At 46.6% G+C, this 27,506-nt stretch overlaps 1 protein-coding gene across 9 annotated transcripts in view; it reads left to right on the top strand.

Annotated features, from left to right (window-relative positions):
• Positions 1-27,506, top strand: part of SIPA1L2 (signal induced proliferation associated 1 like 2) — a 216,649-nt gene that overhangs the window by 100,375 nt on the left and 88,768 nt on the right. For all 9 annotated transcript variants that reach the window (XM_032313305.1, XM_032313306.1, XM_032313307.1 and 6 more), the window contains one exon: positions 9,287-11,029. In XM_032313305.1, the coding sequence (XP_032169196.1) occupies positions 9,553-11,029 (1,477 nt within the window). In that variant the 5' untranslated portion in view covers positions 9,287-9,552. The remainder of the gene's footprint in view (positions 1-9,286; positions 11,030-27,506) is intronic.

Here is a 27,506-nt window from a genome sequence, read left to right as displayed (position 1 = left end):
TAGGAAACTCCTTGAACTGCACAAGGAAATGTATGGAATTAAGAAAAGGCAGCCTAGAATAAACTGTGTATCGTCAGCATTTAAAGAAGACCAGAGGAGGACCAGGCATGGAAACCAAATGGAGAGAATCAAGAATCACTGTGTTCCATGAATGTGCTGTGATGACACATCGACTCAGTCCTTTGGTTTGCAACCATTTCAGTTCAGACGTCTGGATGCAAGTCAATCGTGAATGCCAGCTGGTGCCAAGCATGACTCTAGAGGCTGGAGGTATAACCGTGAATAGGGTAGACGGGACCCTTACAACGGATGGAGCTTACAACTGCTTCACTTAGAAAGTCTCGCGAGAGCACATGAAATCTTGGATTTGGCCCTTTTATCCACCTTGGATTACAGTTCAGTATAGACACCTAATACAGGGTTGTAGTGGAGACTGAATCCTTTAGGCTTTTTACCGGGGTCCCTGCTTTTCTCTGATGAAAAAAAAAAATCCTTAACTATAACCAAGGGGATCTGCTTTTGTGGGCACATCCCTTGAGAGATTCTCCAAGTGGCAACATGGCGTACTTCAAAAAATTAATTGTCAACACCAGTGTGAACATTCCACTAAGGAAAGATTTTATACTCCTCCCAAGTCTTGGGTTACGCCTTATGCTACAAAATCCCAAAGAGGAGATTTTGCTCTTTTTAATATTCTCGTGTCCCAGAATATTTATCTTCGGAACCGTCCCATTTTTTAGTTCTCGATGAATACTGAAGAACTAATGTTTAAGTCCAGATCTTCCGGAAACTTAGCGGTCAAAATGGGACTATTGAACTTGTGTACTTACGACCGTTAATCCTTAATAATAGCCCACTTACAAGATTGTCTCATTTCCTTGATTTTACTGGTCTCCTATGATAAGAATTTGAGTTAATGGGTTGTTTTATAGCCCTTTAGCCTTAACTTCACTTAATAGCAGGCCAAATGTACCTGAACGTGGTGATTTTATGGTGAATGCATTTCAGGTGATCAGACATCAGTGCGAGCACACATAGGCCTTCCCTGCCTTCCTGGTCACAGAGAGGGTAAAAGTGGGGATGGTCGGTTCCTCCTTTTATCCCCTGCCCAATTATACATGTTAATATTAGAGCCGATGGAATACAAGTACGAGAAAGAGGCATTTTTACAGTAGTTAGCTTTTATTATAAGTCTGCCATATAATTTTAACCATTTTTTGCCTTGAAAGAGGCTCATAATTTGTGTATTTTGTGTTTTTTCAATCCATTTGCTACAGCTGCAATCCTGATAAGTGGCTCAATTATAACTGTAATATTGGTCTTAAAGACGCACTGATGTCTCATGGAAAACTTGGAAAAACATTCTATCGAAAGACAATTACGCTTAAATACCACATTTTCTCCATTTCTCTGTTCTCTCCTTCACAAATTATTGCCAGGACCATTAGCATGAGAACAGACTATTCACTCAAGCTCTAAAATTCTTGAATTTCTCAGGGTGCAGGTTGCCATCTTCCCCAAGCTAGCCCTGGCCTTCCCAGAGATCACCCCAGCACCCAGGGGGACACATGGGTTCACACGGAGAGTTTTTTCAAGTGCCCACAGAGTGCAGGTGACAACTTCCCATTTTTACTAGGGAGCAAGAGTCAGAGGATTGGATGAAAGGTAAGAATCACTGGACTCTGTGGGGGGAGGGGCAATGCCTTTGACATCCAAAATGAGCTCAGAGAAAGGAAGAAAGCAGTAGAAACATGTTAGAGGTCCATTTTAATTAATGATAATTTTATTTATTTTTTTTAAAGATTTTATATATTTATTTATTTGTCAGAGAGAGAGAGAGAAAGCACAAGGAGGCAGAGGCAGAGAGAGAAGCAGGCTCCCCGCTGAGCAAGGAACCCCACATGGGACTCGATCCTAGGATTCTGGGATCATGACCTGAGCTGAAGGCAGCTGCTTAACCAATTGAGCCACCCAGGCGTCCCTTAATGATTATTTTAAAGTGAGCTCTGTATCTCTTCCTTTCTTGGCAAATGGTCTGTATCTAGGTTTGGGGAATTACCTCGGGAAGGGGTTATTTGTGCTGCTGATTAGGCCTGCCTACAAATTATTAGTCTTTATTAAGTCTCTTTATTAAGGCCCAAAGAAGGAATTAAATGACTTCCTTTTTTTTTTTTCGATGTTTAATTTTTTTTAACCATACCAAGTTGGCAGTGTGACTTCAGTTAGCCATAAAGTTAGGAGAGTAGATGTTTTAAGGTACCGTGAAGTGGTATCTTCCTTAATTAAGGCAGGAGGGGGCAAGTGGTCCGGGAGGTGCCCATAATATGCACATACTGGGGTCTGTTTTATTTTACTCCTTTATATTTGATGAAATAACACTTCTGTCAGAGAAACACCATGGGCTTTTTGTTGGAGAACACTGTGAAACTCTCCTAACCCATGCCTTGCCATCGGTTAGAAGGATGAAATAAGGGAGAACCCCAGAGAGGAAGGATGGGCGCAAACACCCAGTTGTCCAGTGGAGCAGAGATGTGGGGGTTTGGCCGATACAGCTTCGTCTCTGACCCGGACACGAGGCCCCAAGGCCCATCGGACCAGGCCGTCCTATCGGACGGTTTCCCTTTGCCATCCTTTGTGGAGTGGTACAGCTCGTGGGCATATATCCAGGGCCCCAGGATGCTGGCACCACGCCACCTTCAGAAAAATGAAACCCTGCAAATAATCCGCCGCTTTGCCAGGCTCCGAGCAGGACAGAGACTGATGGTGGGATTGACTGTTTGCATCTCCTCATTTCTCATTGTGTCTGGGCTGCGCCGTCAGCCCAACAGATGCCGCTGCTAAGATGGTTCTAAGATGAAGTATGGCGCGCTTTCCTTCCGTACCGTTAGAAGGCATGTCTGGAACCACCTCCTTTGGCTGGGACAGCAGTGGGGGTGGAGAGGCTCCTTCCAGAGTGGCCTTGCTCTTGACTTTTACGGGCAGGGTAACTTGTTCTTGTGAGGATCTGGGCATGCCTTGGCACAAACACCATCCGGCAAACAGCAAACAGCCATCCATGTTTATCTGAGTTTCCGTAATGAACATGTTTCTGCAGAATTGTGCCATTTTGATGGTGGCAGTGGATTCTGTAACTATAAGAACTTTACATTGAAATATCAAATATTGTTCTTCTAATGACTACTGCCTAACATGTGTGATTAACTGTTTGTTCACTGATTGAATAATATTTACTGAACATCTACCACACAAGAAACCATGCCCGGTGTGGCAGTTAAGGGATGAACAGGACAGACACAGCCCTGGGCCTTGGGGCATGAAGGCGTAGCAGGGGGGTGTTTGGAAAAGAGAGGGCCCCAGGGGAGCGTGCTGCAGGGACACCCAGTTGGCGATGACAGTGATGAGGGCGAAGGCTTGTCAGCTCAGCCCAGGCAGCGTCAGCTCTGTTTCTAGGGACAGCTCAGATGCAGGTGCAGAGAGTAGGCTGCTTGAAGACTGGAAAGGCACTCAGCATGTCTGTTCTGCAGCACAGAGGAGAGGGAGGGGGGACCCCAAGACATGAGGCTGCAGACTGAGCAGAACAGAATGCAAGAGATTTGTAAGACGGTTTGAATTTTTATCTTAACAAAGATGGCAAGTCTTGGGGTGCCTGGGTGGCTCAGCCAGTTAAACAGCTGACTTTTCATTTTGGCTCAGGTTACGATCTGAGGGTGGTGGGATCGAGCCCCGAGTCGGGCTCCGTGCTGGGCATAGAACCGGCTTAAGATGCTCCCTCTCCTCTCCCTCTGCCCCGTCCTCCCAGTGGATTGTCAGCCGAGAATGAACATGGAGGGGGGGTTCAGAAGTGGGAAGTTTTTTAAGTGATGACAAAAGACCACTGAAATGTTACTGACTTTATTTTCCCCCTGAGAAGTAAGAAGCTGCTGCAATGTTTGCTGAGATGTTGGGGCAGGAAGTGTGATGAGATCAAGTTCTTTCAAACTTGGCTGCTGTGGAGGTGGGTGGGGAGACAGAGGGATGGGGCCTGAGCTGGATAGTTGGCCCAGGCTCTTTCATACTAGCCTCACACACTCACCAGAAACCCTAAAAGACTTCATTTAAACACAGTTCTGTGCTATGGAGGATTGCATTTTCTCCTTTTCTGGAGTGATGCACACATGTAATTATTGTGAGCTCTGTGCTTTGTCTGGGGGCCAGTCACAGTCTCCTGATTCCTCTGGGCTCATCTCCAAGATGCCAACCCTTTTCTGTCTTCTGTGAGTCTGGTATCCAGCAACACCAGCCGGCCTGCGAGGTGTGCACCCTGCACTTGAGATCCATAGGAACTTGAGCCCAGAGCATGTATAAATACCTGGTCAGTAGAAAGAAGAAATTTGGAGACAGATATCTGCAAAATGCTTCCTAGATTATACCTTCATTACAATCAGGTACATGCAACTGAGAGTGCAAATTACAGTCTTTCAGAAACTTTGCAGGTGGCGGGGGTGCCCCGGTGGCTCAGTTAGTTAAGCTTCCGACTTTTGACTTCAACTCAGGTCGTGATCTCAGGATCGTGAGATCGAGCCCCACATCGGGCTCTGCACACAGCATGGAGACTGCTTGAGAGTCTCTCTCCCTCTCCTTCTGCACTGCCTGACAACCCCTCCCAACTCCCTCTCTCTCTAAGAAAATAAAACAAAACAACAACAACAACAACAACAAACCTTCTCTTCTGAGTGTTGCATAGTAACAGACAAAGGTAGAAAGTTAGGATTTGTGAGAAAAGTAAATATATGAGAGATGCACATGTGCCAGGTGCCTGTAATGTGGGCATGTAGCCCCAGATCCTCAGCTCTCCATCAGCACCTCTGCAGGACAGTTGTGGTTCAATTCAGTGAGGTAGCTGTGTGTGCGCATATGCACGTCTCTGTCTCCCTCTTGTCCAGAGCCCCACCCCCAGGTTCTGGATTATTTCACAGGTCGTTCCAGCTCATGCTTTAGTTTTCATTCCTCCAAGGTTTTGCTTTCTGCATTCCTCTGTGTTTACCTGTGCCATTCCTTCTTACTATCTGCCTTCAAAGATGCTGATTTCAATTCTTCCGTGTGAGCTCTATTATTTTTTTAAATTGCATGATATTAATATTTCTAATTTATCTTACTTGAAAACAAGGGCTATAATTATTTTGAGGTTTTTTTTTTCCTACTGTCCTATTTAATGTATTTAGGAATATTTTTAAAAGGAAGGTGCTCTCTATAATACTTTAGAAATATTTAGTAGTACTTTTAAAAGGAAGGTGCCATATATTCTGTCAAGAGGGAGATTGACTTTGGGGAGGTATGGCAGCTGGAAAATACTGGTTAGAGGATAACTGGCAGGAGGGGGTCTGTTTGCAACTTTATTAATCTAGCTACTGTTACCAGAAATTTTTTAGCTTTGAGTACTTTGAATCGTTAGCCTTTGAATCGTTAGCAGCACACATGAAATGTGTTAAGAGTGTGTATTACAGTATTTGAGCAGGGACCTTGCCCAAGAAGCTCTGGTTTTGATATTGGATTCAAGTGCCAGAACTATAATTTCAGTTCATTTATTCATGGACCAGGTGGTCTGCAACATAGTACAAAGTAGTTTGGTCATTGAATTTACCCTCTTTGGTCTTTAACCAAAGTACATGTGGTCTCTTAGAACATTTAAAATTGGGGGCGCCTGGGTGGCTCAGTGGGTTCAACCTCTGCCTTCGGCTCAGGTCATAATCTCAGGGTCCTGGGATCGAGCCCCACATCGGGCTCTCTGCTCGGCAGGGTGCCTGCTCCCCCCCCCCCGCCCCCCCACCCCGCCTCTCTGCCTGCTTGTGGTGTCTGTCTGTTTAATAAATAAATCTTTAAAAAATATTAAAATTGATCTATACTATACAGAAGTCCACTGAATAAACCAAAAAGGGTAATTAATTGGCTCAAGCAATTGAAAAATCCCAGGGGTAGTGTGGGTTTCAGGTCCAGCTGGAGCCATGAGCTCTGACTGGGATTCCTTCTTTCCCTCCTGAGGCTCAGCATCCATGCTTCTGTTCCGACTCTTAGCCACGTGGGCAAGAGGAGCTCTCAAGCTCCAGGTCTCTGTTCTACTTCCTGAGCACTGGGGAGAATCAGAGCACAGGGCTGGGGGTGGGCGTGGTGGGGCGGGGGCTCCCTGGCAAGGTTGTCATTGGCCTGGCTGGTTCTTGCGTTCATCCCTGGACCAATCACTGTAGCTGGGAGATGCTGCACTTTCATTGGTCAAACCTGGGTCACATGTTAGGGGGTGGAGTTAGTCCCACATGAATTAAAATCTTTTAGAGGTAAGATTTCCTCAAAGGGATTCAGGAGAAGAAAGGGGTCAGATCCTAGACAGGAGTAATCAGTCGCTGCCTGCTACATCTAATGTTATCACACACCACAAACTTAAAAATCATAATTGAAGAAATACTCTGATTTCTTTGGGGAAGGGTTTTGTATGCTGTGAGTTTGCCCTTGTTTCTGTGCTTTTTGTCAACCGTGATATAAAATTCAGCGCAGATTCATCTGTTTTTGATTGTTTCTATTACTTATGTTTAAAAATAATAACTTTTTTTGGACAAGTCTTCCATTTCTGTGGGTGATCTGTGGAGTAAAGATTTTGTATTTTTAATACTGTCTGTTATAAACAATGATCATGTTGGAGATGTAGGGGATGTGAATGCTCCGAATACTGATTCTCAAATAGAGTGCTGGTAATGTTCTGGTTGGTTTTTCCGGAAGAAATTACTCAGTGCGTGTGTTGTCATCGGTGATCTGGCTCGAAGGTTTCCCATCGCACGCATCTCCTGACAGGTGGCTTAACCCCAGAGCTGCCCCCAGGGTGTGGTGAGGTGAGTGCCTTACCCAGTGGGGAGGTACTGGTTTGCTGCTCAGCCTGAAGCGGGGTGGGGTTGGGCCAGGTGTGGCCGTGGAGGAAAAAGGACTTTCAAAGTCACGGTTAAGATGGCTCATTGCATTTCATCTATACGTTGGCCATATTTTTACATAGGGATTCATTCTGTTTCTGCTGTCTTCAGTGATCATCAGTCTAAATTTTCCATTCTTAAAAAAAAAAAATTTTTTTTTCCATTCTTGGATCAGTTTTGGGAATTTGTGACTTGGTAGGAAATCATTCGTTTCCTTTGTGTTTTCAAATTTGTTGCTGTACAGTTGCTTTTGGTATAAATTCTTTTATACTTAATGTTTACTTTAATCTCCTATATTTATAGTTATGTCTCCTTCCTCATTTCCAAACTTGTATAATACTATTCTTTCTCTCTTTTCCTTTTTCATGAGTGGGAATGAGTAGATCTTTCCCCTTGCTTTAAAAAAAAATAAAAACTAAATTTTGGATTTGTCCATCCTTTTTCTACCCTGCTTTTCCCTTATTCCATTAGTTTCAACTTTTATCTTTATTCATTCCTTCTTTCTTAATTTCTTTGGGGCATTTTGTTCTAATATCTTAAAGTGGTAAGTACTTAGTTGCTGATTATATTTTTTGAAAATACACAGTTTGATGGTATCAGTGTGCGTAGTTCTTCCTTCTGTAACAGGATACTTATAAATTAGTAGTATCTATCTGAGAACGAATGTTCTCTTAATGCTTGCTGAGAACTCACAGCCATCAGAATTAATTTGTAAGCTTTCAAATTTTGTTGTGTTCTATAAGCAGCAGAATTATCAATAGAATTTATAAATTAAAATTGTTTTCTTTCATATATCAGTTGTCAGCTTTGGTTCCCTGGAAAGGATTCGATAATAGCCTACATTGTAGAGGAAATAACTATAATTCAGAATCGTCTGTGGTCCTTTTAAACACAACGATTCCAAGTGACATAGATAAGATCCAGTCATCTCTCTAAGAACCATGCACAGACACTGGTCTGGTGCGTTGAAGCATCTGACTGTGCTTCCCTTCTTTGTTTACCACATCCTAGACTATCATTCTATTTCCTCAGTTATGAAGTTGCCCTGGGAACAGACAGCATCTTATCATGCCCAGACTGAACTTTTCCCAGGAAGGGAGAACCAAGCTGCCATGATAAGAAAATATCAGTTATTCTGAGAAATGACTACGTGTTCATCTAAAAGACATTAAGAACCCATTGGAGGGGCGCCTGGCTGGCTCAGTCCATGGAGCCGGCAATTCTCGATCCTGGGGTCATGAGTTTGAGCCCCATGTTGGCTGCAGAGATTACTCAAAAAAAAAAAAAAAAAAAAAAACCAGCTTATCAGAATGTTAATATTTCCTAACCAAATTGCAGTTGTTTTTATGCTTCGTTAAGGGCAGAGGGAAATCAGCTATGTTATACCTTTATTACCATCATTATTTTCAGAAGAATTAGAGTCATTCATTCATTCTTATGCCAACAAGGGGTCAGTTTCCCATAAGTTGTGAAGATAAGACATACTTGGAAAATATTTTTGTCTAATTAAAGATAGAATAAATTGAAAAGGTTATTTGTAATTAAAGAAAAAATTTAAACATCAAGTTTCTACAGACCACAAAGGTAAATTGTCCTTTTATTTTGCCCTGCACATCTGTCAAATTGCTAGTGCCGTGATGAACTAGAAAGTTACACTGTTCAGATTCCAGATTCTTCAAGGCTCCTTCCCACGTTAACGGGGATCTCTGCAAGTTCTTACTTGATTAAGAGACCACATTCTAGAAACTCATTTGCTAGTGCCTGGTATTGACCCTTTTGCTGCTCAAGATTTTGAATTTAAATATTTTGAAAGAAAGTATAATAATCCTCAAAAAAATAATATGACTATTGTGTTACTCTGTAACTCATGAAATGTTGCTTATTTCTTGTAAGCCGGGCCATGTTAATAGATAATGTTAGTACAAAGATGAAAGGCATGTTATGTTCCTGGCTTAGAGGAACTTGAAGTTAGCTAGTGGAGGAGACTGGTCAATAAAGCAGCCAGTAAGAGTATAAGGAGATCTGCCAGCATAAGTGTAGATGTGGGTGCTGTAGGAACACAAAAGAGGCACTCTGCTTAGATGTGGGCTAAGGAAAGGTTTCTTGGAGAGGGTAATGCTTGACTCGGGTATAAATTCTAGCCAGCCAAGTAGAGCGAGAAGGCAGAATGTTCCAGAGAGAAGGAGCAGTATGAACAAGAGACATGAAACATGACAATTTGTGGGGGGGGGGGGGGTTGGGGCAGGTTGGAGGTGGGCAGAAGTTGGAGAAGACAGGTGAGAAACCATAGGTAAGATGTATTGAACTTGAGGTACAAAAATTGTTAATGGTTTATTTTGTGTGTTTTAATTCAGGTGAAGGAACTACTCAAGGCCAGATGTTTTAAGAAATGCTCTTGAAAAGGACGGAGGTGTACAGAGTTTTTTCAGCAACTGAGAAGCAAGCTGGTTTTGGAGAAACCATACGCTGAGGATGTTGTTTGCTTTTGGTTGAAAAGAGAACGTACAACTATAGAGGAAGCCTTTGTGCGTCTGGATTTAGGATCGCACTGTAAATAGCAATGTAATTAGATTCACCTCAGTCCTGCCGGTGGGCCTTGGAGCTTCTTGGCTCGGCAGACATGAGTGACCCCAGGCAGTCGCAAGAAGAGAAGCACAAGCTTGGCAGAGCCTCTTCGAAGTTCAAGGATCCTCCCAGAATCATGCAGTCTGATGAGTATTTTGCTCGAAAATTTAAAGCCATTAATGGCAACATGGGCCCCCCCACTTCTTTAAATGCCTCAAATTCCACAGAGAGTGGAGGTCCTGCTAACGGTACCCCAGCTGTGCCCAAGATGGGTGTGAGAGCAAGAGTGTGTGAGTGGCCTCCCAAGAAGGACTGCTCCAAGGAGCTAGCCTGCAAGGCGCTGTGGGAAAGCCGGTCTCAGGCCAGTTACGAAAGCGTCCCGTCCATCACGCACAATGGGCAGAATGACCAGAGCGATGGTCAGCGAGAGGAGCAGCTCGATCTAGACTTTGTGGAGGCGAAGTACACCATTGGAGACATCTTTGTTCACTCTCCTCAAAGAGGACTGCACCCCATAAGACAGAGAAGCAATAGCGATGTCACCATTAGTGACATCGACGCTGAAGACGTCTTAGACCAAAACGCAGTGAACCCCAACACCGGGGCCGCCCTCCACCGAGAGTATGGAAGCACGTCTTCCATTGACCGGCAGGGCTTATCTGGTGAGAACTTCTTCGCAATGCTCAGAGGGTACCGTGTAGATAATTACGACCACAAAGCAATGGCCCCCTTTGGGTTCCCTGAGTTTTTCCCCTGCGATCCTGCAATCTCTCCCAGCCTCCATGCGGCCGCGCAGATTTCTAGAGGAGAATTTGTCCGCATCTCAGGATTAGACTACATGGACAGTGCCCTTCTCATGGGCAGAGACAGGGACAAGCCTTTCAAACGGAGGTTGAAGTCGGAATCGGTGGAGACGTCCCTCTTCCGGAAGCTGCGGACTGTTAAAAGCGAACACGAAACTTTCAAGTTCACGTGCGATCCAGAAGATGGCCGTCTGGAGCGGGGCGTCCGCCCTTGGAATTGCCAGCGGTGTTTTGCACATTACGATGTCCAGAGCATTTTGTTCAATATCAACGAAGCCATGGCGACAAGAGCCAACGTGGGGAAGCGGAAAAACATCACCACCGGAGCCTCAGCGGCATCCCAGACCCAGATGCCAGCAGGCCAGACGGGCAACTGTGAGTCCCCTTTGGGGAGCAAGGAGGACCTCAACTCCAAGGAGAACCTGGATGCTGATGAGGGCGACGGGAAAAGCAACGAGCTCGTCCTGAGCTGCCCGTACTTCCGGAACGAGACCGGCGGGGAAGGTGACAGGAGGATCGCCCTCTCCCGGGCCAGCTCGTCGTCATCCAGCTCCGGGGAAGGCTGCTCCTTCGAGTCCTCTCTGAGCTCCCACTGCACCAACGCAGGCGTCTCTGTCCTGGAAGTGCCCAGAGAAAGCCAGCCCGTTCACAGGGAGAAGGTGAAGCGCTACATCATAGAGCACATTGACCTCGGGGCCTACTATTACCGCAAGTTCTTCTACGGGAAAGGTAAGGCAGAGCCTCCGACGTGTGCTGCGTCTCGGGCTGCTTGTGCTGTGCTTCCCTGGGCTGGGCACCTTCACCGGGGGGTCAGGGCCGTTGTCCCCTGGGCTTTCGTGGACCCTCCATTGCTGCCAGACTAACCCCTTCTTCAGAAATCCTGGTTTTCTGCCCCTGCTGACGTCTCATCCCCGGCGTGGAATCCCCACGTCTCTCTCTTCGCCACTGTAAGAGCAGCGCGGATGTCCGGCTTGCCTCTCGATTTACCTCTTCTCCCTGGTTAAACTTCATTCCTCTCTTCTCCCTCTGATTAATCTCTCCTGCTGTTTACAGTGGATCATTCTGCCAGGAGTCCCACCCCCCCAGGCTTTTCTGTACTTTTTTCCTGCATCTTTGCCTCACCTTTTCACTTCTGTCTTTACAGCTCTTACTGCCTTGTTGTGTTAGGTCAATCTTTGCCATGAATGTGTGAATTAGCGTGATCGACAAATCGTTTTCCTACCGTTCTGTAGATGGCCTTCAAGTCCGAGGTCCAGATAACCCTTTGGCATTGCGGTCTTAGAAATCCTCTAGTCCTATGCGCGGTACTGGCTACTTTTATTTAGATTTTTCAGGCTTAAAGGATGCCTTTCTCAGAAGTCATGCAGTTGAATCCTCAGCCCTTTTAAATAGTGTCCCTAGTCATTCCAGGGACACGAATCTGCTCTCTTGGGGACTCCTGCAGAGAAGTGGGTCCCACACGCCTGTCAGCCACACAGGCTTCGTAAAGACACTCAGAGCAGCCTGTTGCTTTCTTACCAGGTGCAGCTTGTAGCTTAGCCCCTTCCTTGTAGGATTACATACTTTCCAAGGCTGTCTTTTTTCTGTTTTCCGTGTCACTGGCCACCCTCCTCGCATTCCCAGGTGTCACCTCTCAGAGCACCTTAGGAGGTAGAAGTGGGCCCAGCCAGTCCGGTGAATAAACGGTTCTTTTTTTCTTTTTTTTTTTTTTTTAAAGATTTTATTTCTTCATTTGGCAGAGAGAGCACAAGCTGGGGGAGATGCAGGGGAGAGGGAGAAGCAGGCTCTCCACCAAGCAGAGAGCCTGACATGGGCTCCATCCCAGGACCTGGGATCATGACCTGAGCCAAAGGCAAATGCTTAACTGACCAAGCCCCCCAGGCGTCCTGAATAAACCTTTCTGCCATGGGTGTGGATCGCTGTGAGCTGTACTTGAATTGAATGCAGTATTGGTTTCTGTCTTCAGAATGTTTGCATGTTACTTTGACTCCATGGTTCTTTTGGGTGATGGCTTGGGTATAACGCAGACCTCAGGAGATTACTGCATCCACTTCTGTCTCTGGAGCCCCAGTAAAACTTCTGTCCATGGACGTCAGGCTCAAAAGAATTTGCTTGCCAGAGAGATTGCAGTTGCCGTTGTTACACTGCAGGTTTTTTCCTCATTTTCTGCATGAATTCAGATTTAACCCATCACCCATAATGCTAATATTATGAAACCATAGGAATGGGTAGAACATTTATAATGCTGGATGCGCAGTTTAGCTAAATCAGCACTCGCATCACAACCGGTCATATATTTGAGTTATGTTTCCCTTTCCATACCAACGGCATGAGGGGACTGAAACAATTCTGCTGGTGGGTCTTGGTCCCCCTGGTGTGTCCCCGTGCTCTCCTCTCAATGCGGCGCCCCCCCCGCCTCCCCGTGGAGCTCAGAGAAACTTGGATGTCCCTGTGAGTCTGTGCTGGGAAACCACGAGCAGCCCTCGTGATTGTGTTCACGTTGCACGATACTGTTCCGAGATGGTGTCTCGGTGGAGGTCAGTTATGTTTGGAAACAGGCTTCCCGATTAAGATTCCTTTAACTGCCGTGGCTGTCCACACCAACAATGAAATAGTGTCTTAGAATTACTATGCCCTGAAATCCTCTGGCATTCAGTCATTTGGCTGGCTGAGTTTTGCCAGTAGTTTGCAGATTGCCCTGTAAAATACCAGGACATGGGGCGCCTGGGTGGCTCAGTGGGTTAAAGCCTCTGCCTTCAGCTCAGGTCATGATCCCAGGGTCCTGGGATCGAGCCCCGCATCAGGCTGTCCGCTCCGCGGAGAGCCTGCTTCCTCCTCTCTCTCTCTCTCTCTCTGCCTGCCTTTCTGCCTACTTGTGATTTCTGTCTGTCAAATAAATAAATAAAATCTTTAAAAAAAAAAAAAAAAAAAAAAACTTCTAAAATACCAGGACATGAAAGTTACATATGTGTGTGTGAATGCGTGCGTGTGTGTTCACGCTGACGCTTCCCGCATCTCGACCCTCCTCTGGTGTGCGTGAAGCACACGTACACGGATGCTCCTGCAGCCAAGGTCACCGTCACTAACGTTCTCAGGGTTTGTTGCTAGAGATGGTTTTGGGCGCTGGATTCTGTTAGTTCTCTTGACTGACTTCTGTAGGTTTTTTTCTGGAACTGTCAACTGTCACTTCCTGGTAGTTGTAAAGAGTGCCTGTGAGTGGTGTATTTCTTCCACTCTGTCTAATATGCTGCTAAGGATTTTCCAGGGCATGGGCAGTTCCATCCGCAAACTCGTTAACTTTGAATGTGAAATTCAAAATAAACCCTAGAGAAGAAGTCGAGGGCAGACACCTTGCGGGGGAGTTGTGTGTGGATGCAGACATAAGGGTTGGGGGCGCCCTGGGTTGGGCTCACTCTGGTTCTGGGCTTTGTTGTTTTTGGTTTTTTTGGAAAACATTTTTTATTTATGTATTTGACGGAGGTGGGGAGAGAGAAGGAGAGAGAGAGCAGAAGCAGGGGGAGCATCAGGCAGAGGGAGAAGCAGGTTCCCCGCTGAGCAAGGAGCCCTACGTGGGGCTTGGTCCCCACACCCCGAGATCATGACCTGAGCCGAAGGCAGACGCTTAACCCACGGAGCCCCCCAGGTGCCCCTGGTTCTGGGCTGTGCCGTGGATCTGTGAAGGCGCCAAGCAGGTGAATTCTAGGATCCTCTGCCAAGCCTGAGGAATGAGGGCTTGAGATGGTGATCCCTGAGCTCACTTTGGCCTCAGGGCTCTGTAGTGCCAGGCTGTGCTGCCACGGCTGCTGGGGGGTCCACGGAGAGGAGAGGACCTGAGCCTGTCCCTCAGCATTCACCCTGCAGCCATGAACTCTGCCTGCTTCCTCCTATTTTTAGCTCTTCCCCCGTAGACCTGTGTGTCTCAGAATGAAACTGGCAGCATCCGCCACTGCCACCACAGCTTGTCCCTCTGCACAGCCATGAAGGGCTGGAGGCAGGGGCAGCAGCCAGATCCCCAGTAGTCAGTACCCCCTCCCCACCCCCGCTGCCGCCACTACCTCTGCCGTGGTATGGGAACAGAGACAGGCAGCCGGCTCGCACCCGGCCTTCAGCCTCCGAACCCTTATCTGCAGACACACCCCCAGTAACAGGAACATCATGGCACAACCTAAAAACAGAAGCCCTTGGGCCGCCTGACCCAGATCGGGTGTGTTTGTGGGGAGCTTTGTTCTTTTCCCTTTTTCTCTCTTCCCTTCACTAATTTTTTTTTTTTTTTTTTTCTCTCTGGAAGCAGGCGGTTCAGGGATCTTTTGATATTGCCCAGAATGACTTTTCTTTTTCTCCATGCTCCACCATCCTGTGTGAAATTTCATTTTCAAAAGAAGTAAGTGGCTCCCCATCGCTGGGAGGGCTTGAGCGCTTGGAGCCTGCCTGATGCGGCTGACTCCGCACTGGGTGGTTCGCGAGGGATGGCTGTGGATTTCCCCGAGGTGCGCTCCCGTGACACAGGGTGCTGAGTGGTTGGGGAGAACTCCGCAGAGGGATGTGTGCCATGGGGGTGGTGAGCTGATGGATGTGTGCAGGGCAGTGGTGAGCAGACAGATGTGTGCAGGGGAGTGGTGAGCGGCAGCCAACCCTGTAGCTTCGTCACTTGTGCACACAAATCCATCTGTAGCCTTCCATGAGAGCAGCTTTTGAAGGGAGAGCGGCGGGGGATGGGAGCAAGCATGGGGAATGCCGGAGAAGGTTCCTCACTGTTGCCGGCGATGCTCGTGAAGAACATGGGATGCTGCCTGCCCTGCACCTGTCTCTCTCGTGGAAATCCCAGTGAAGTTGCCGTTTCCAAACTCTTCTGTGAGTTTCCCATTTGTGAAACACAAAGAAGAGATTCTGGTTCTGTGAGTCTGTGGGAGACCCTTGAGCTCCCTTCGTGGCACAGTGGCCGACTTCGCCTCCTTCTGGACTCCCGGCAGTTAGCGCCGCTGGCCAGCCATGGCTTGTCCCCAGGAGGGCCAGAGTGAAGCTGCAGGGCAGCAAGGACACCCCTGGTTCCCTGCATGCCCATCAGGTCTTCCTCTATTTAGGAAATTGTGCACCTGCCGTTACTCGGGACTTCTGAAACTGTCCTCTGCCTGCCTTCTGGTGGCATGGACCAGAACAGCCGTAGACAAGAATAGCTCGAGATGGCAGACTGTGCCCTTTTAGGGTAAAGAAAGGTCAGAGTAGGGAAGAGGATAAGGTGGGTCTCTTGGGTGACGTTGGAGTGGAGCATGGCTAAATCTTGGAACCACTGGAACATTGTTTTATGTGGTTACAGGAACATGTCCTCTTAACCTGGGGGAAAATCCAAAGATTGGCAACACACATACCTTTCTTTCAGTCTAGAATTATTACACGGTCGAAGTATTATATGATCATTATAGGAAAAGGAAGTAAAGAAGCAAAAGAAATAAAATCACCCCAGTCCCTGAGAGATAATCCCCCTGAACAGTTTTCTCTTTATCCTTGTAGGCTTTTTCTGATGCAAATAAATGCATGTAAATGAGTCCTTCTACTGCTGTGTCTGTGGGACTTGGTTGGAGGATCATTCTTCTGTGTTATTATGTGTAGAGCTGTGTCAGCATTTTACGAGCCATTATCAATTATCATTATATGCCTTGGGTGCATGGGGAGATGCCAGGTATCTGCCAATCGTGATCTGGGCAGAAGCAGTAATAACTGTATTCGCTCTATTTCAGAGAAAAACCCGTCAGCTTGATAGAGGCGCAGTGATAAAGGGACGCGTCTTTCTTACTCTCTTGGATGTAGGGTACCCACAAAACGACTCCTGTCAAATACAGTGATGCTCATTTTAACCAACAAGTCTTCACTTTAAAAAGTAAATGATTATAAAAGATGTTTTAATTTCATAAAGTTTTGAAAGATGATGACAGTTGTCCTTCTCCACTGGAATGTGGATTGTGTGTAGAGACGCCCTTCCAAGGGCTAGGGCATGGAGAGCAGAAGGTTGCAGGGGAGAAGTCTGGAAAGCACCGCCCCAGCTGGGTCATCAAGGTCAGCATCAGGATGGATAGGTCCTGTGGTTCATTTCTATCCCTGACATGCTGGGAATGGCATTTCTGGGGTCTTTCTCCAAACCCATACCCTCAGTCTGGTGAGGGAACTACATTAGACAGATCCCTGCCCACTGCTCCTCAAAACTGCCAAGGTCATCCAGAACGAGGAAAGTCTGAGAAACTTACAGTCTACAAGAGCCTGTAAGAGCCATGACAAGGAACTGTACTGGGGTGTCCTGGATGGCTTCCCGGAAGAGAAAGGACATTGATAAAGCAGAAACCTGAATAAAGGATGGACTTGATCATATCAGTGTCTGTATTGGCTCATTAACGGAATGAACGTACGGAAGAAATGTAAGACATTAACAAAGAAAGTGAGCCAGGAGCCTGAGGGAACTCCACTGTCTTTGCAGCTTTTCTGCAAATCAAAACCAGCTTAAAAAGACTTTGCTTCAAATTTTTTTAAAAATATAAGTCATAATTCTGATGATAGATTTAACAAGAGCATCCTTGATATTACAATAAAAAGAGCTTCCAGGCAGTTCTTAAAAGTAACAAACCTACAGGTTTGTGTTACTTTCTTGAAGTCTGTAGGATTCCTGTGAGCAACAGAGGCCACTGTGTTTCCAGGAAAGTGAAATTGACAAAATGTCAGTTTCCCACAGCCCTCTCTACACACATCTGGGGAAGGTCAGGAATAATTTTCTCAAGTTTACCTAGTAGAAGAGCAGGGGAATTGTTAGGCTTTAGAATTTACACTTTTTTTTGGTCTTTATTGAAATGCACAGACTTTCCCTTTGAGTTTCCCCTGAAATCTGCATGCTGAGTTCCAGGGGGCTGTTTGGGATGCACTGGGTTCTCTGGGTCCCCAAACTCAGCTGAACTAACCCTGAAGAAAGCTTTATGCTCAACTCATTTTTCCCCCCTTGGGATTTTCTATCACGAGTCCAAGCAAAGAAATAAGTATCTTTTAGAAATCCTCTGTAAAGGAGCTGAATTGGTTTGACAGGCAGGTTTTGTAGCGTAGATGAAAAGCTTATCTTGGTTTGACCGATTAGTCTCTCTTCTGTCTGGTGCTTTCGGGGTTTCTGGTTCCATCATTCGCCTGTGATTTCCTTTCTTCTGTGTTTCTTATAAAAGGAATATGCCAGAGAGAACTTTGATTTCTCCTTCCCATCCTAGCTTTACGAGACTTCTGGGGTATGGGCAGATTAGAATTCTTTTGGGAAAGATTGGAACTTTCCAGAGAAGAGTTTTTAGCTGCTTCCAGGTGGACTGCGACTCCAGCAAAAGCCATATCCTCCCCACAGTGCAGGGTCCATTTCTTCCCCAAGATGCCAGCCTTAAGCTTTGAAGGCCCCTTGCTTTGTCTGTGCCCATGGGTACCACCTGGGAATGAACTCCTCTATAGGATCTGCAGCACTTCCGAGAGTTCTTTCTAGAGACTCTTTTCCCTAAGAATCTTCAAGTTCACATTTTTATTAACTACCTTTGGCCAGCTATATGTAAGCTCACCTCTTCCTCCAGTGGTCATTTTTGTCATTAGTATTTTAACGAATGGATGATATTTGTACATACACCAGCTAAATGAATAAGTAGAGAGTAAGGATTGTTCTAAAATGTGTGTAGTAATCTTCCCACCTGTCTCGATACCAAATTACTGTTTGGGGATTGGAGGTTTACCTTTTTGCCAGAGGGGGAAAGTGCCCCTGCGTTCTAATTATGGTTGGAGGCCTGGGAGGGAAGAAGGGCAGGACCGCACAAACTAAGGAGAAGAGCCCTGATTGTGTGAAGCCAGCCTCCTGGGGTCACGTCCCATCTCAGTTTTAGCAAGTCCCTCAACTCCATTGTGCCTCAGTTAATCATCTCTAAAGTGGGATCATAATAAAAACATCTCCTTGGAAGGGATTCGAACCAGAACGGGTCACAAAGCATGCTTCCTCCTCCCCCACGTGCTTCTTAAATAGATGTGTAGTCTTTTCCCTCTAGAAAGAAACCATTGTCCACACCATGGGTACAGACTTTAAAGGGGCAGTACTTTATTTTAATGGTTAAAAGATAAAAAGGGGAAAACTAGAGAGAACCATATGGCGGGGGGCGGGGTGGGGGCATGGCGTCTGGTGAAGTCTGCCCCCCCATTCCAAACCCATTCACTTAAATTTCACAAATGCAACTGTTGTGGGCAGGCGTGTACCTTTACATATCAAATGGACCCCATTGCTGCGTAATGCATGGCTGCGTTTGCTCTGAATTTCATGCCTGGTGGCTTCTTCCCCCCCGCCTTCTGGTTGTATACAGTCACTGAAGAAAATTAATAGGGAGCTGGACACTGTTAAATTCATATGGGTGAACTGCGGACCGCCTAACAACAGGGCTATTCTGGGACCCACAGTCCTCCTGGAGCGGACATAATCGACTCCGCTCTTCACCTCTCTGCCCGGCTAGCGTGGCCTCTGCGAACAGAGCTCCCATTGAGGTCCAGCCAGCTCCGAGAGGGGAGGAGCTGCCCAGCTGCACGGGACACTCAGCCCTGTGGGTTATCATGGTATACTTTACATGTGGCCGGCAGCAGTGGGAAACTGCAGCAGCGGGGAGGTCACAGCTCCCGCCCTTTGCTGAGTTTTAGGAACTTGGAGAGGACCTCGTGCCCTTTCCTCCTGTGGTCACATTGGCCTCAGAGTCTTTTTCAGTTATTCAGGAAGAAGAACTTACTTTCTGCTCATTTCCCTAGGAGTAGCGGGATTGATACTGTTACAGTTCTGTGCTTAGCTGGGGGAAATTCCTTGCATCTTGCTTTCCGTCCAGAAAATTGCAAGTTCAAAGGCTTTGCAACATAAGGTCTCAGAGCACCTGGAAACTTAGTGAAATCTACCTACGTTGTATTTGTTCCAAGATTTCTTTCACTCTTTGCTCCACTTAAATAAAATGAAAAAAGTGAGCTACCTGCCCCTTTCCCACCTTTTATGCAGTGAATTGTTTCTTGCTTCTCCTGTGTTCTCCTCCTCCTTCCCACTCCTGTAGCAAATAACACTCAAAATCAAAGGAAGCCTTTGACAGCTGCCTTTTTTCTCCAGTGTTTCCCTTTTTCTTCAAGGTTTTCCTGAAACGAGACTCTACTTATATTCAGGACAGATTTGTTGGCTCATCTGTAAACTGTGTTCATTTCACCCCACACGCATAATTGATTTCCGGTATTCAGACTTTCCATGACTCTCACCCTTTGCACGAGTAAGTCCGAGAAATAGTCTACCTAGCATGTGTTTCCTCCCTTGTCACCCCTGACTGTGACCTCAAGCGAGTCATCTAGCCCCTCAGCTTCAGGAATATTATTTGGAAGATGGGGATACCTCCTCGAAAGTAGAGAGGAGAAAATGAGTTCATTTATGTCAGGTGTATTAAATCTTGTTATTTTCACTATAATGCCTCAGGTTTTCAAGCTTACCTAATACTTTGGTTACATTTTGATCAAAGGAGCCTTCATGTAGCAAAATGCATTCTTTTCTGCATCATGGTAAATTCAGTCATTTAATCCCTGATACAGGAGCAGGGAGTTTGAGATTTCTTGAAGTTATCTAATCAGTCTTCATACTGTTATCTGAGCAACCAGACCCCATTGTTCTGTTCACACTTCCCTCCCTCCCTCCATCCATCCATCGTCCCTTGTTGACTTTTTCTCTGGAAGTCTCGGAGAGCTCGGAACAGGGGAGCTAATCTAAGATGCAGACACACAGTTGTTTGCAGGGAAAGGTAAGAGAAGATACATCATAGGTGGGCATATAGACAGCAGGCCCCTCTAGCCATGGATGTAACCCAGGTAGGCTTTGAGCCAGCAGTTAAGGGATCAGCTTGCTGTTGAAAAAAACGAAGAAATGTTAAACTCCATTTTGTGGGAAAAGAGCAAGGAAGCTTTTGCTGTGCACGGGTAACAGAATGAAGGGCGGCAGGGCCCAGATGCACGGCCTCTCTTGGCTTTGGAGGACTTGTTAATGGTGCTGCGGGCCATGCAGGCCTAATCCCCGTGAAATTGTAAGACTGAGCTGTGGGTGCTGCTTTTATGTACCTGACCTCAGGAGGCCCCACAGAGTTGGGATCCTCACCTGGTCAATGCATTAGTGACCGAGCTGATCAGTGCCCCTTCCAAGACACTGCAGTACCTGGAAGCAGTCTTTGGGCCGGGGTCACAGGGGGCCCCTGCCACCCCCCCCTTGTTTTTTTTAGCTCTTCTGAGTTAGAGTTCTTTTTCCTTTACTGACTAGCCAAAGCACCCTACAAGAGATAAATGCCCTGAATCTCGTTTCCTACACTGCAGTCTTGTTAACCAAATTTTTTTGATCTTGCCCTGTTATATTTGCATAATAGGTGGATTTTCATTCAGCTTTTCCAGTCTTTCCCCAGCTTCCAAGGAAGGATTTTATTCGACGCACTCTTAAAGCAATTTTATGGAAATCATGTGCTTGGGATAAGGACAGGCTCCCGTGGGTGAGGGGGACTCACTCCTTGTCCTCTGCACACAGCTGGGAAGGCTCCCGTGGGGCAGATGAGGGCGCTGAGCGGTCCCGGAGGGGGCGGGGCACAGGGTGTCACTTGAGAGGGTTGACTTGGCTTCCTCCGGGAGACTCTGAGGTCTACCCTGTTCTTCCTGGTACATGGAGGCTGTGCTGTGAAGCAGAAGACTGATTTCTTTCAAGACACGTCCAGGTCGCCGGCTCTATTCCCTGGCTAACGGGAAGCATGAAAAGACCCCTTAGATAAGAACAGCTTGGGGGCCTGGAGCTGGCATATCCAATGCACATGGTGATTGTAAGTGGCAGGGACGTCCTCTCTCGGCTTACATTCAGAGAGTTTGTCTGAGTAAAATGGGGAGGGAAAAATGGAAAACAAGTGTGGGGAGGCAGAAAAGAGATAAAAGGTCCTTTGGCTAATGTGCCTGCCATCTTCATGAAAAAGGGAATATGCAAATTTTGGATTCTCCAATTCAAAATCAAAAAGCAAAAACAAAACAAAAAATAGGATAGTTCATGATAGAAATCGTTCAGTAAAATCTGTGCCACCGCATTCTTTAAATGACTACCTTGAATGGGATATAGCCCCTCCAGGTGAGTAGAGATCAGCATTTTGAGATTCTAAGTGTGAATCATCTTCACGCTGACCCTGGAACTTTGTAGGACTGTCGGGCTCCAAGTCAAAACACGCCATGGTGCTGTTTGTTTTATGTGCAGTCCTTTTTTGTCTGTGGTGTATGTCTTTGTTGATAATATTCATGTGTTCAGTTATAAGGCCTCTCTGAGGTTAAGGATGATAAGTGTGATGCACATATGGGGGTCGGGGGGACAGGGAACTGGCCCTGAGCTTAAGAAGGGTTATGTAATTCACCCAAGGTTCAACAGCTGCTAAGTTAGCACAGCCCAGATTCAGAGACCAGCAACCAGGCTTATTAGAATTGTAGGTATTTAAAAGTACATGAGTTTGGGACTCCTACTTCAGCGTGACAAATTGGAGACACATGTTATCGCTCCCTCTTCCAAAACACCACTAAAAATGATAGTGAAGGAATAACAAAAGGAATAAAGCCACAAAGGAAAAAAAAGAATTAGAGAGAAGCAGCAGTAGACAAGATACGCCAAAGCCGACGGAAGAGCCAGACCAGTTTTGCAGATGGGAAAATGGCACCCCTCCAGCCCTGGGTGTGTGTGTGTGCGCGCATATGTGTGTGTGTGTGTGTGTGTGTGCGTGTGTGTGTGTGTGTGTGTGTGTGTTCGCAGGGACAGACCATCAGGAAGCCATTCCACACCCTGCAGAACCAGGTACCTCAGGAAAAGAGCTGGTAGTGGGGGCGAGTGCAGGAGACCAGTTCAATATGTTTAAAAAGCTGGGTTTTCTGTTCTCTCCCTTGTAGTCCATTTACTACTCACCCCTACCCAGGGGGGAAACTGAAGATTCATTCTGGAGAAATTGAATGTCTGCACGACTAAGGGCAGGACTAGGGCACTTCACTGGAGAGTAGGGATTAAGTGAAAGTCAACCCAGTGAGAAGTCCACCCCACGCCTGTCTCTGGGCTAAATGCGTCCTGGCAGGAGAATGGGAGACCCTTCCCCGGAGCCGTGGACAGGTTCAAGAGCCAGAGACCTCTCTCCTGATAGCTGGGGCTTCCTGACATGACAGTCGCCACCTGATTAGTGTAATACGAAATGGATGGTAAAGCAAGATCGGTCCCTATAGATGAACAGAGGCATTTCATAATGATAAAGGGGTCAGTTCTGAGCACCAAAATCAGAGCTTCAGAATATGTAGGGGGGGAAACACACACACACACAAAACCTGGTCAAACCAAAAGGAAAATAATCCAATCTCCGATCCGAATTATCTGTATGCTAGAAACATACAAATAGAAATAGGATATTTTTGAAAAATACTATTTCCATTATCCTAAAATATCAGGGACCTTGGACTAAATTCAAAGAAAGCCATGAATGAATGACAGAGAACTACAAAACATCACCAAACCCGAGGACAGCCCTTAGTAAGTGGAGGGGACACTTTGTGATTGTGGGTTAGAGTACTCTGTATGTAAAAGAATGCGAGGAGTTGTTTTGTGGGAACAGAATTAAGAGTGAGGAAAGGTGGAGCAGAGCGAGGAGAAGGGCTTTGAAGAACTGTGTCCTATGGATATGTTAAAGTAGGGTAGACGGGCTCTGTGCCTTGTGCTTTGACTGCGTCCATGGATTCCAGATTGTTGGTTCTCAAGTGGATCTTAGTGGGGTTTCTTTGGTACTTCATGCTTCGTCCTGCCACAGAACTTGGAATGCACAGGTCTCATCTGTTTCCGATAGCATTAGCCCCACAGGACTAAAACTTTGTGAGGCAGGCACCGTGTCCTGCTCGACATGGTATCCCTCTTATGTATCAGTGTATGGCACATGGCTGAGATCTAGCCCCTGCTGGACATTTGAATGAATGAATTCAGATGCACGCAGTGTGTGTGGTGGGCTGAGTGTGGGCCCCCAGAGATATCCAGGCTCCAATCGCTGGAAGCTGTGTATATTACCTTATCAGGCAAATACAGCCTTCCAGATGTGATAAAGTGGAGGATCTTGGAACGAGCAGACCATGCTGGGTTCTCTGGGTGCAACCTGAGTGCCATCCCAAGTGTCTGTGTGGGACGTAGACAGGGGGAGTCCTGACAGGGAATGCCTTGTGGGCACTGAAGCAGGTTTGGGTCTGAAGAGAGGAGAAGGGAACCCAAGATCCAGGGAAGTCAAGAAATACAGCCCTAGAAGCTGGAAGAGGCAAGGGAACGGATTGCTCTCTAGGGCTTCCTGAGGAAATGCAGTCCAGATGCCATTTTGATTGTGGCCCATTGGCACAGACTGTGGACTTCTGACCTCCAGAGCTGTGAGACCGTAAATGAGTGTTTCGAATCCCCAAACTTGTGGCAGTTTGTTACAGCAGCACTAGGACTGTTCTAATAGGTGTTTCGGTGCTCAGTTTTATAAATATTTCAAGAAACCATATCACCCCTTTCATGGAGGCAGCACCTGCTACATTTCTGGTCCCAGGACATTGCACACTGCCTTTTCCACTCGCCAGCGTGCAAGGAGCTGCCTCCTTGTTTTTATTTTGATGCTCTCGGTTGAGGTTCAGGAAAACCATTCCTTTTGTGCAGTACCCAGGGAGCCTACTTGAGTTCCTTAATTCAAGTACAATTTGTTAAGCCCTTATAATTTATTAGGTCCTATCAAATAAGGCCCTGAGGATATAAAAGTTAAAGGATTCCACCTCATCTGGAGGTGAGGCAGGTAGTGTCAGTGGAAGCAATGTCTGTGTGGAGCCTAGAAGGATGCGTTAGAACATCAAGCTCAGAAGAGCAAGGGACATGCCAGGTGGGGGCCAATGTGTGAGTTAGGGGAGTTTGGGGAGAGGAGTGTGCAGAGATTTTGGGGTGATGTCACTGAGGAACTTCCAGGAGAAGATGGGTGGGTGGATGGAAGGACAGACAGACAAACGTTCAGATAGATTGGAAGACAAGAGTCTGAACAGACAGCCATGGGCTGATGGCGGAGCCTTGGGACACATCCAGGTTATGAGGGGAGGCCAGAGGGGCAGCCCCAAAGCAGACGCCAAAGGAGAGCCCTGAGGCGGCTCACTGGGAAAAGACACTCCCCGAAGTCGACAATGCCCTGCACGGCAGACAGGCCTGCCATACCAGAGTCAGAGTGTGGGGTGGAGGTCGGATAAGGAAATGGGGGAATCAGTAGTGGAGGGGCAGCTATTCTCCTCACCGAGTGGCAGCGGGGGTGGAGGGATGGTCCACGGGGCTGGGGGCAGCGCTCATGGCTCCTGTCTTGCCAGAGACCCATCTACTTGCCAGGCCCACTGGGTCTTTCTCTCATTGACCTTTTCTTCCTCAATTTTTTAAAAATGAAGGTACACTTCACCTATAATGAGATTCCCCCTTTTTAAAGTGTCAAGTTCTAAGAGTTCTGACAGATGAACACGGTGTGTAACCACTAGCACCGTCAAGATGCGGGGTAGCTTCCTCAGCATGGAAAATTCCCCTGTGACCAGCCCCAGCTGCCCCCGGTCCGCTGTGCCTGCAGCACGTGCTGATGCGGGGAGAGCACACACTTGTTTGAACACGTCACGTGTTCAAATTAGCAATTCGAGGGGCACCTGGGTGGCTCAGTGGGTTAAGCCTCTGCCTTCGGCTCAGGTCATGATCTCAGGGTCCTGGGATCAAGACCCGAGTCAGGCTTTCTGCTCAGCGGGGAGCCTGCTTCCCCCTCTCTCTCTGCCTGCCTCTCTGCCTACTTGTGATCTCTCTGTCAAATAAATAAATAAAATCTTAAAAACAATAAATTAGGGATGCCTGGGTGGCTCAGTTGGTTGGACGACTGCCTTCGGCTCAGGTCATGATCCCGGAGTCCCAGGATCGAGTCCCGCATCGGGCTCCCAGCTCCATGGGGAGTCTGCTTCTCCCTCTGACCTTCTCCTCGCTCATGCTCTCTCTCACTGTCTCTCTCTCAAATAAATAAATAAAATCTAAAAAAAAAAAATTAGCAATTCAATGCCCTGAATCTGGACTCTCGGTTTCACCACAAGAAAGCATTTTGTTGACTTGGTCACTGTTTTCCTCCCTAAAATAATTTGAGGCTCATTGCATTCATGTCATCAGACGTCTACCAGAGAATCGATTTAGCATTATTGCAGGTAACTTGTCCAAATGGGGTCTGAGGAGGAAGCTTTTGCCTGAGGAAGACCGGTTGTGCTTTTGTGAACTTGCTGAATGTTTTTCTTAATGCATCTGCCTTAGGAGAAAAGAGATAAAGAGGGAAGTTCTTGTCAGGACAGACTGTAACTAAGGAAATTCTGAACTGATTTAAGTTTTAAGATGTATTTTCCACAGGTTCTGGTATAATGCTGTGGGTCTAATAGTCACTAACACCAACTTTAATAAAATGATAATCTGCCTAGTAGTCTTAAGTAGACAACTTAAAGTCTCTGTTTTCATTGAATTTTTTTAAAAAATTGTATTTATTTACTTGACAGAGAGAGCTCACAAGTAGGCCGAGAGGCAGGCAGAGAGAGAGGAAGACAGAGAGAGGGAGGTAGCAGGCTCCCTGCTGAGCAGAGAGCCTGATGGGGGGCTCGATCCCAAGACCCCGGGACCATGACCTGAGCCGAAGGCAGAGGCTCAACCCACTGAGCCACCCAGGTGCCCTTCATTGATTATTTTTAAGCTGTTGATTAAAATCCAAATAACTGCTTCTGGGCCAGCTTTCCTCAACCTGCTACGTTTTCTACGATGTGTGCTTGGTTTCACTAGAGTTGTTCTTGTCTGTAACAGTTAACCTGGCTGTTAATTAGCATGTAATTTACCCAGGGGACCAGTTACCCATCCAAAACCAAGGCTTGTTTCCTACCCTGTAAGCTCAGGACTATAGTAAGTCAGTCATTCACCCATCAGCCCCTAAATTAGTGCACCTGCTACTTGTAGCCTCAACTGTAAAGAGAAGTAATGACAGTATTAATCTCATTTGGTCACAAGAGTTAAGAAGTAAATTATTGGAAAGTAAAGAAGAGAAGGAGTAAATGGCTTTTTGAGATCTAGCGAATAGTTACCATTGGCTTTGGGTAATGTTTGTCCTGGCTGATGGCAGATCCTGTTTTCACCCTGATTTCTTTCTAAATAACATTTGTTATTCCTTCCAGAATAATGTGGCCAGAATTAATATGGTGGAAAATATTAGCATAACCAAAGCATTTCAGAGTGCCTGCAGTTTTCTTCAAGCTTATAAATATCTGATTCATTTTATTTCTTTTTAACTAAAAATGAAGAGTTGGGAAAGATGGACCCAGACCTTTTAAGGTGACAGTCAAAGGGGATGAGTCTGGTTCTGCATAGAAGGTGAAAAAAGCTCATTTTTATGAGTATATACCTTTGGGACCTGACCTGGTAGGAGTTCATTAAGAAATAAACGAATGCCCCTTGGGAGGTTGGATTTCCCACCTGCTCCACGTGGATCGTTGATACGAAGGGGCTGCTAAAAATAGGTAAGCTGCGTGAATAAGCACTGGGGCCATTGACTCCTCTATTTTGTGTGTGTTCACAGCACATCTGAGTGTTAAGTTTGGGTCCTTTCAGAAGACAACACTTAAAGTTTGGTTGGAGGAGAGCGTTTTGACTTCTTTCAGCAGACGGAGGAGCTTTGGGTCCCACAGTCCAGAAGCGATTGCTCCCAAAGCAGTGAGCTTCCTGTCATTGGCAGAGTTCAGGCTCGCCTATTAGCTTCATGAACGGGAATTTGTCCTGGGTTGTGACCTGGCTGCAAAACGGTGCCTGGCACGTATTGTTGAATGTGTAATGAGACTCCTGACTGTCCCTCAGAGCCGTGTGCTCGGGGATTCCTGTGCTAGATGGACGAGAGGGCCCCCAAAACCTGTTCCTGCAGTGAGACCGTGTGGGTTGGAGCCCTGCGGGGCCAGCGATTTAATGTGAAATTCATGATTAGCTGAGAACAGAGTAAACCAAGTTACAGAATCAGTAGATACAGTTCGACCTCAGCAACTAATGACCTTTTCTGTCTGTTGTAAAATTTTGTGTTAGATGGCTAGGTACATTAGTGACGTCATGATGAAGGAGTGAGCTTTACCT

This window comes from Mustela erminea, chromosome 14 (assembly GCF_009829155.1).
Source record: "Mustela erminea isolate mMusErm1 chromosome 14, mMusErm1.Pri, whole genome shotgun sequence".
NCBI lineage: Eukaryota > Metazoa > Chordata > Mammalia > Carnivora > Mustelidae > Mustela > Mustela erminea.
Note: the sequence above shows the minus strand (reverse complement) of the source record. Positions and strands in the feature narration are given on the sequence as shown.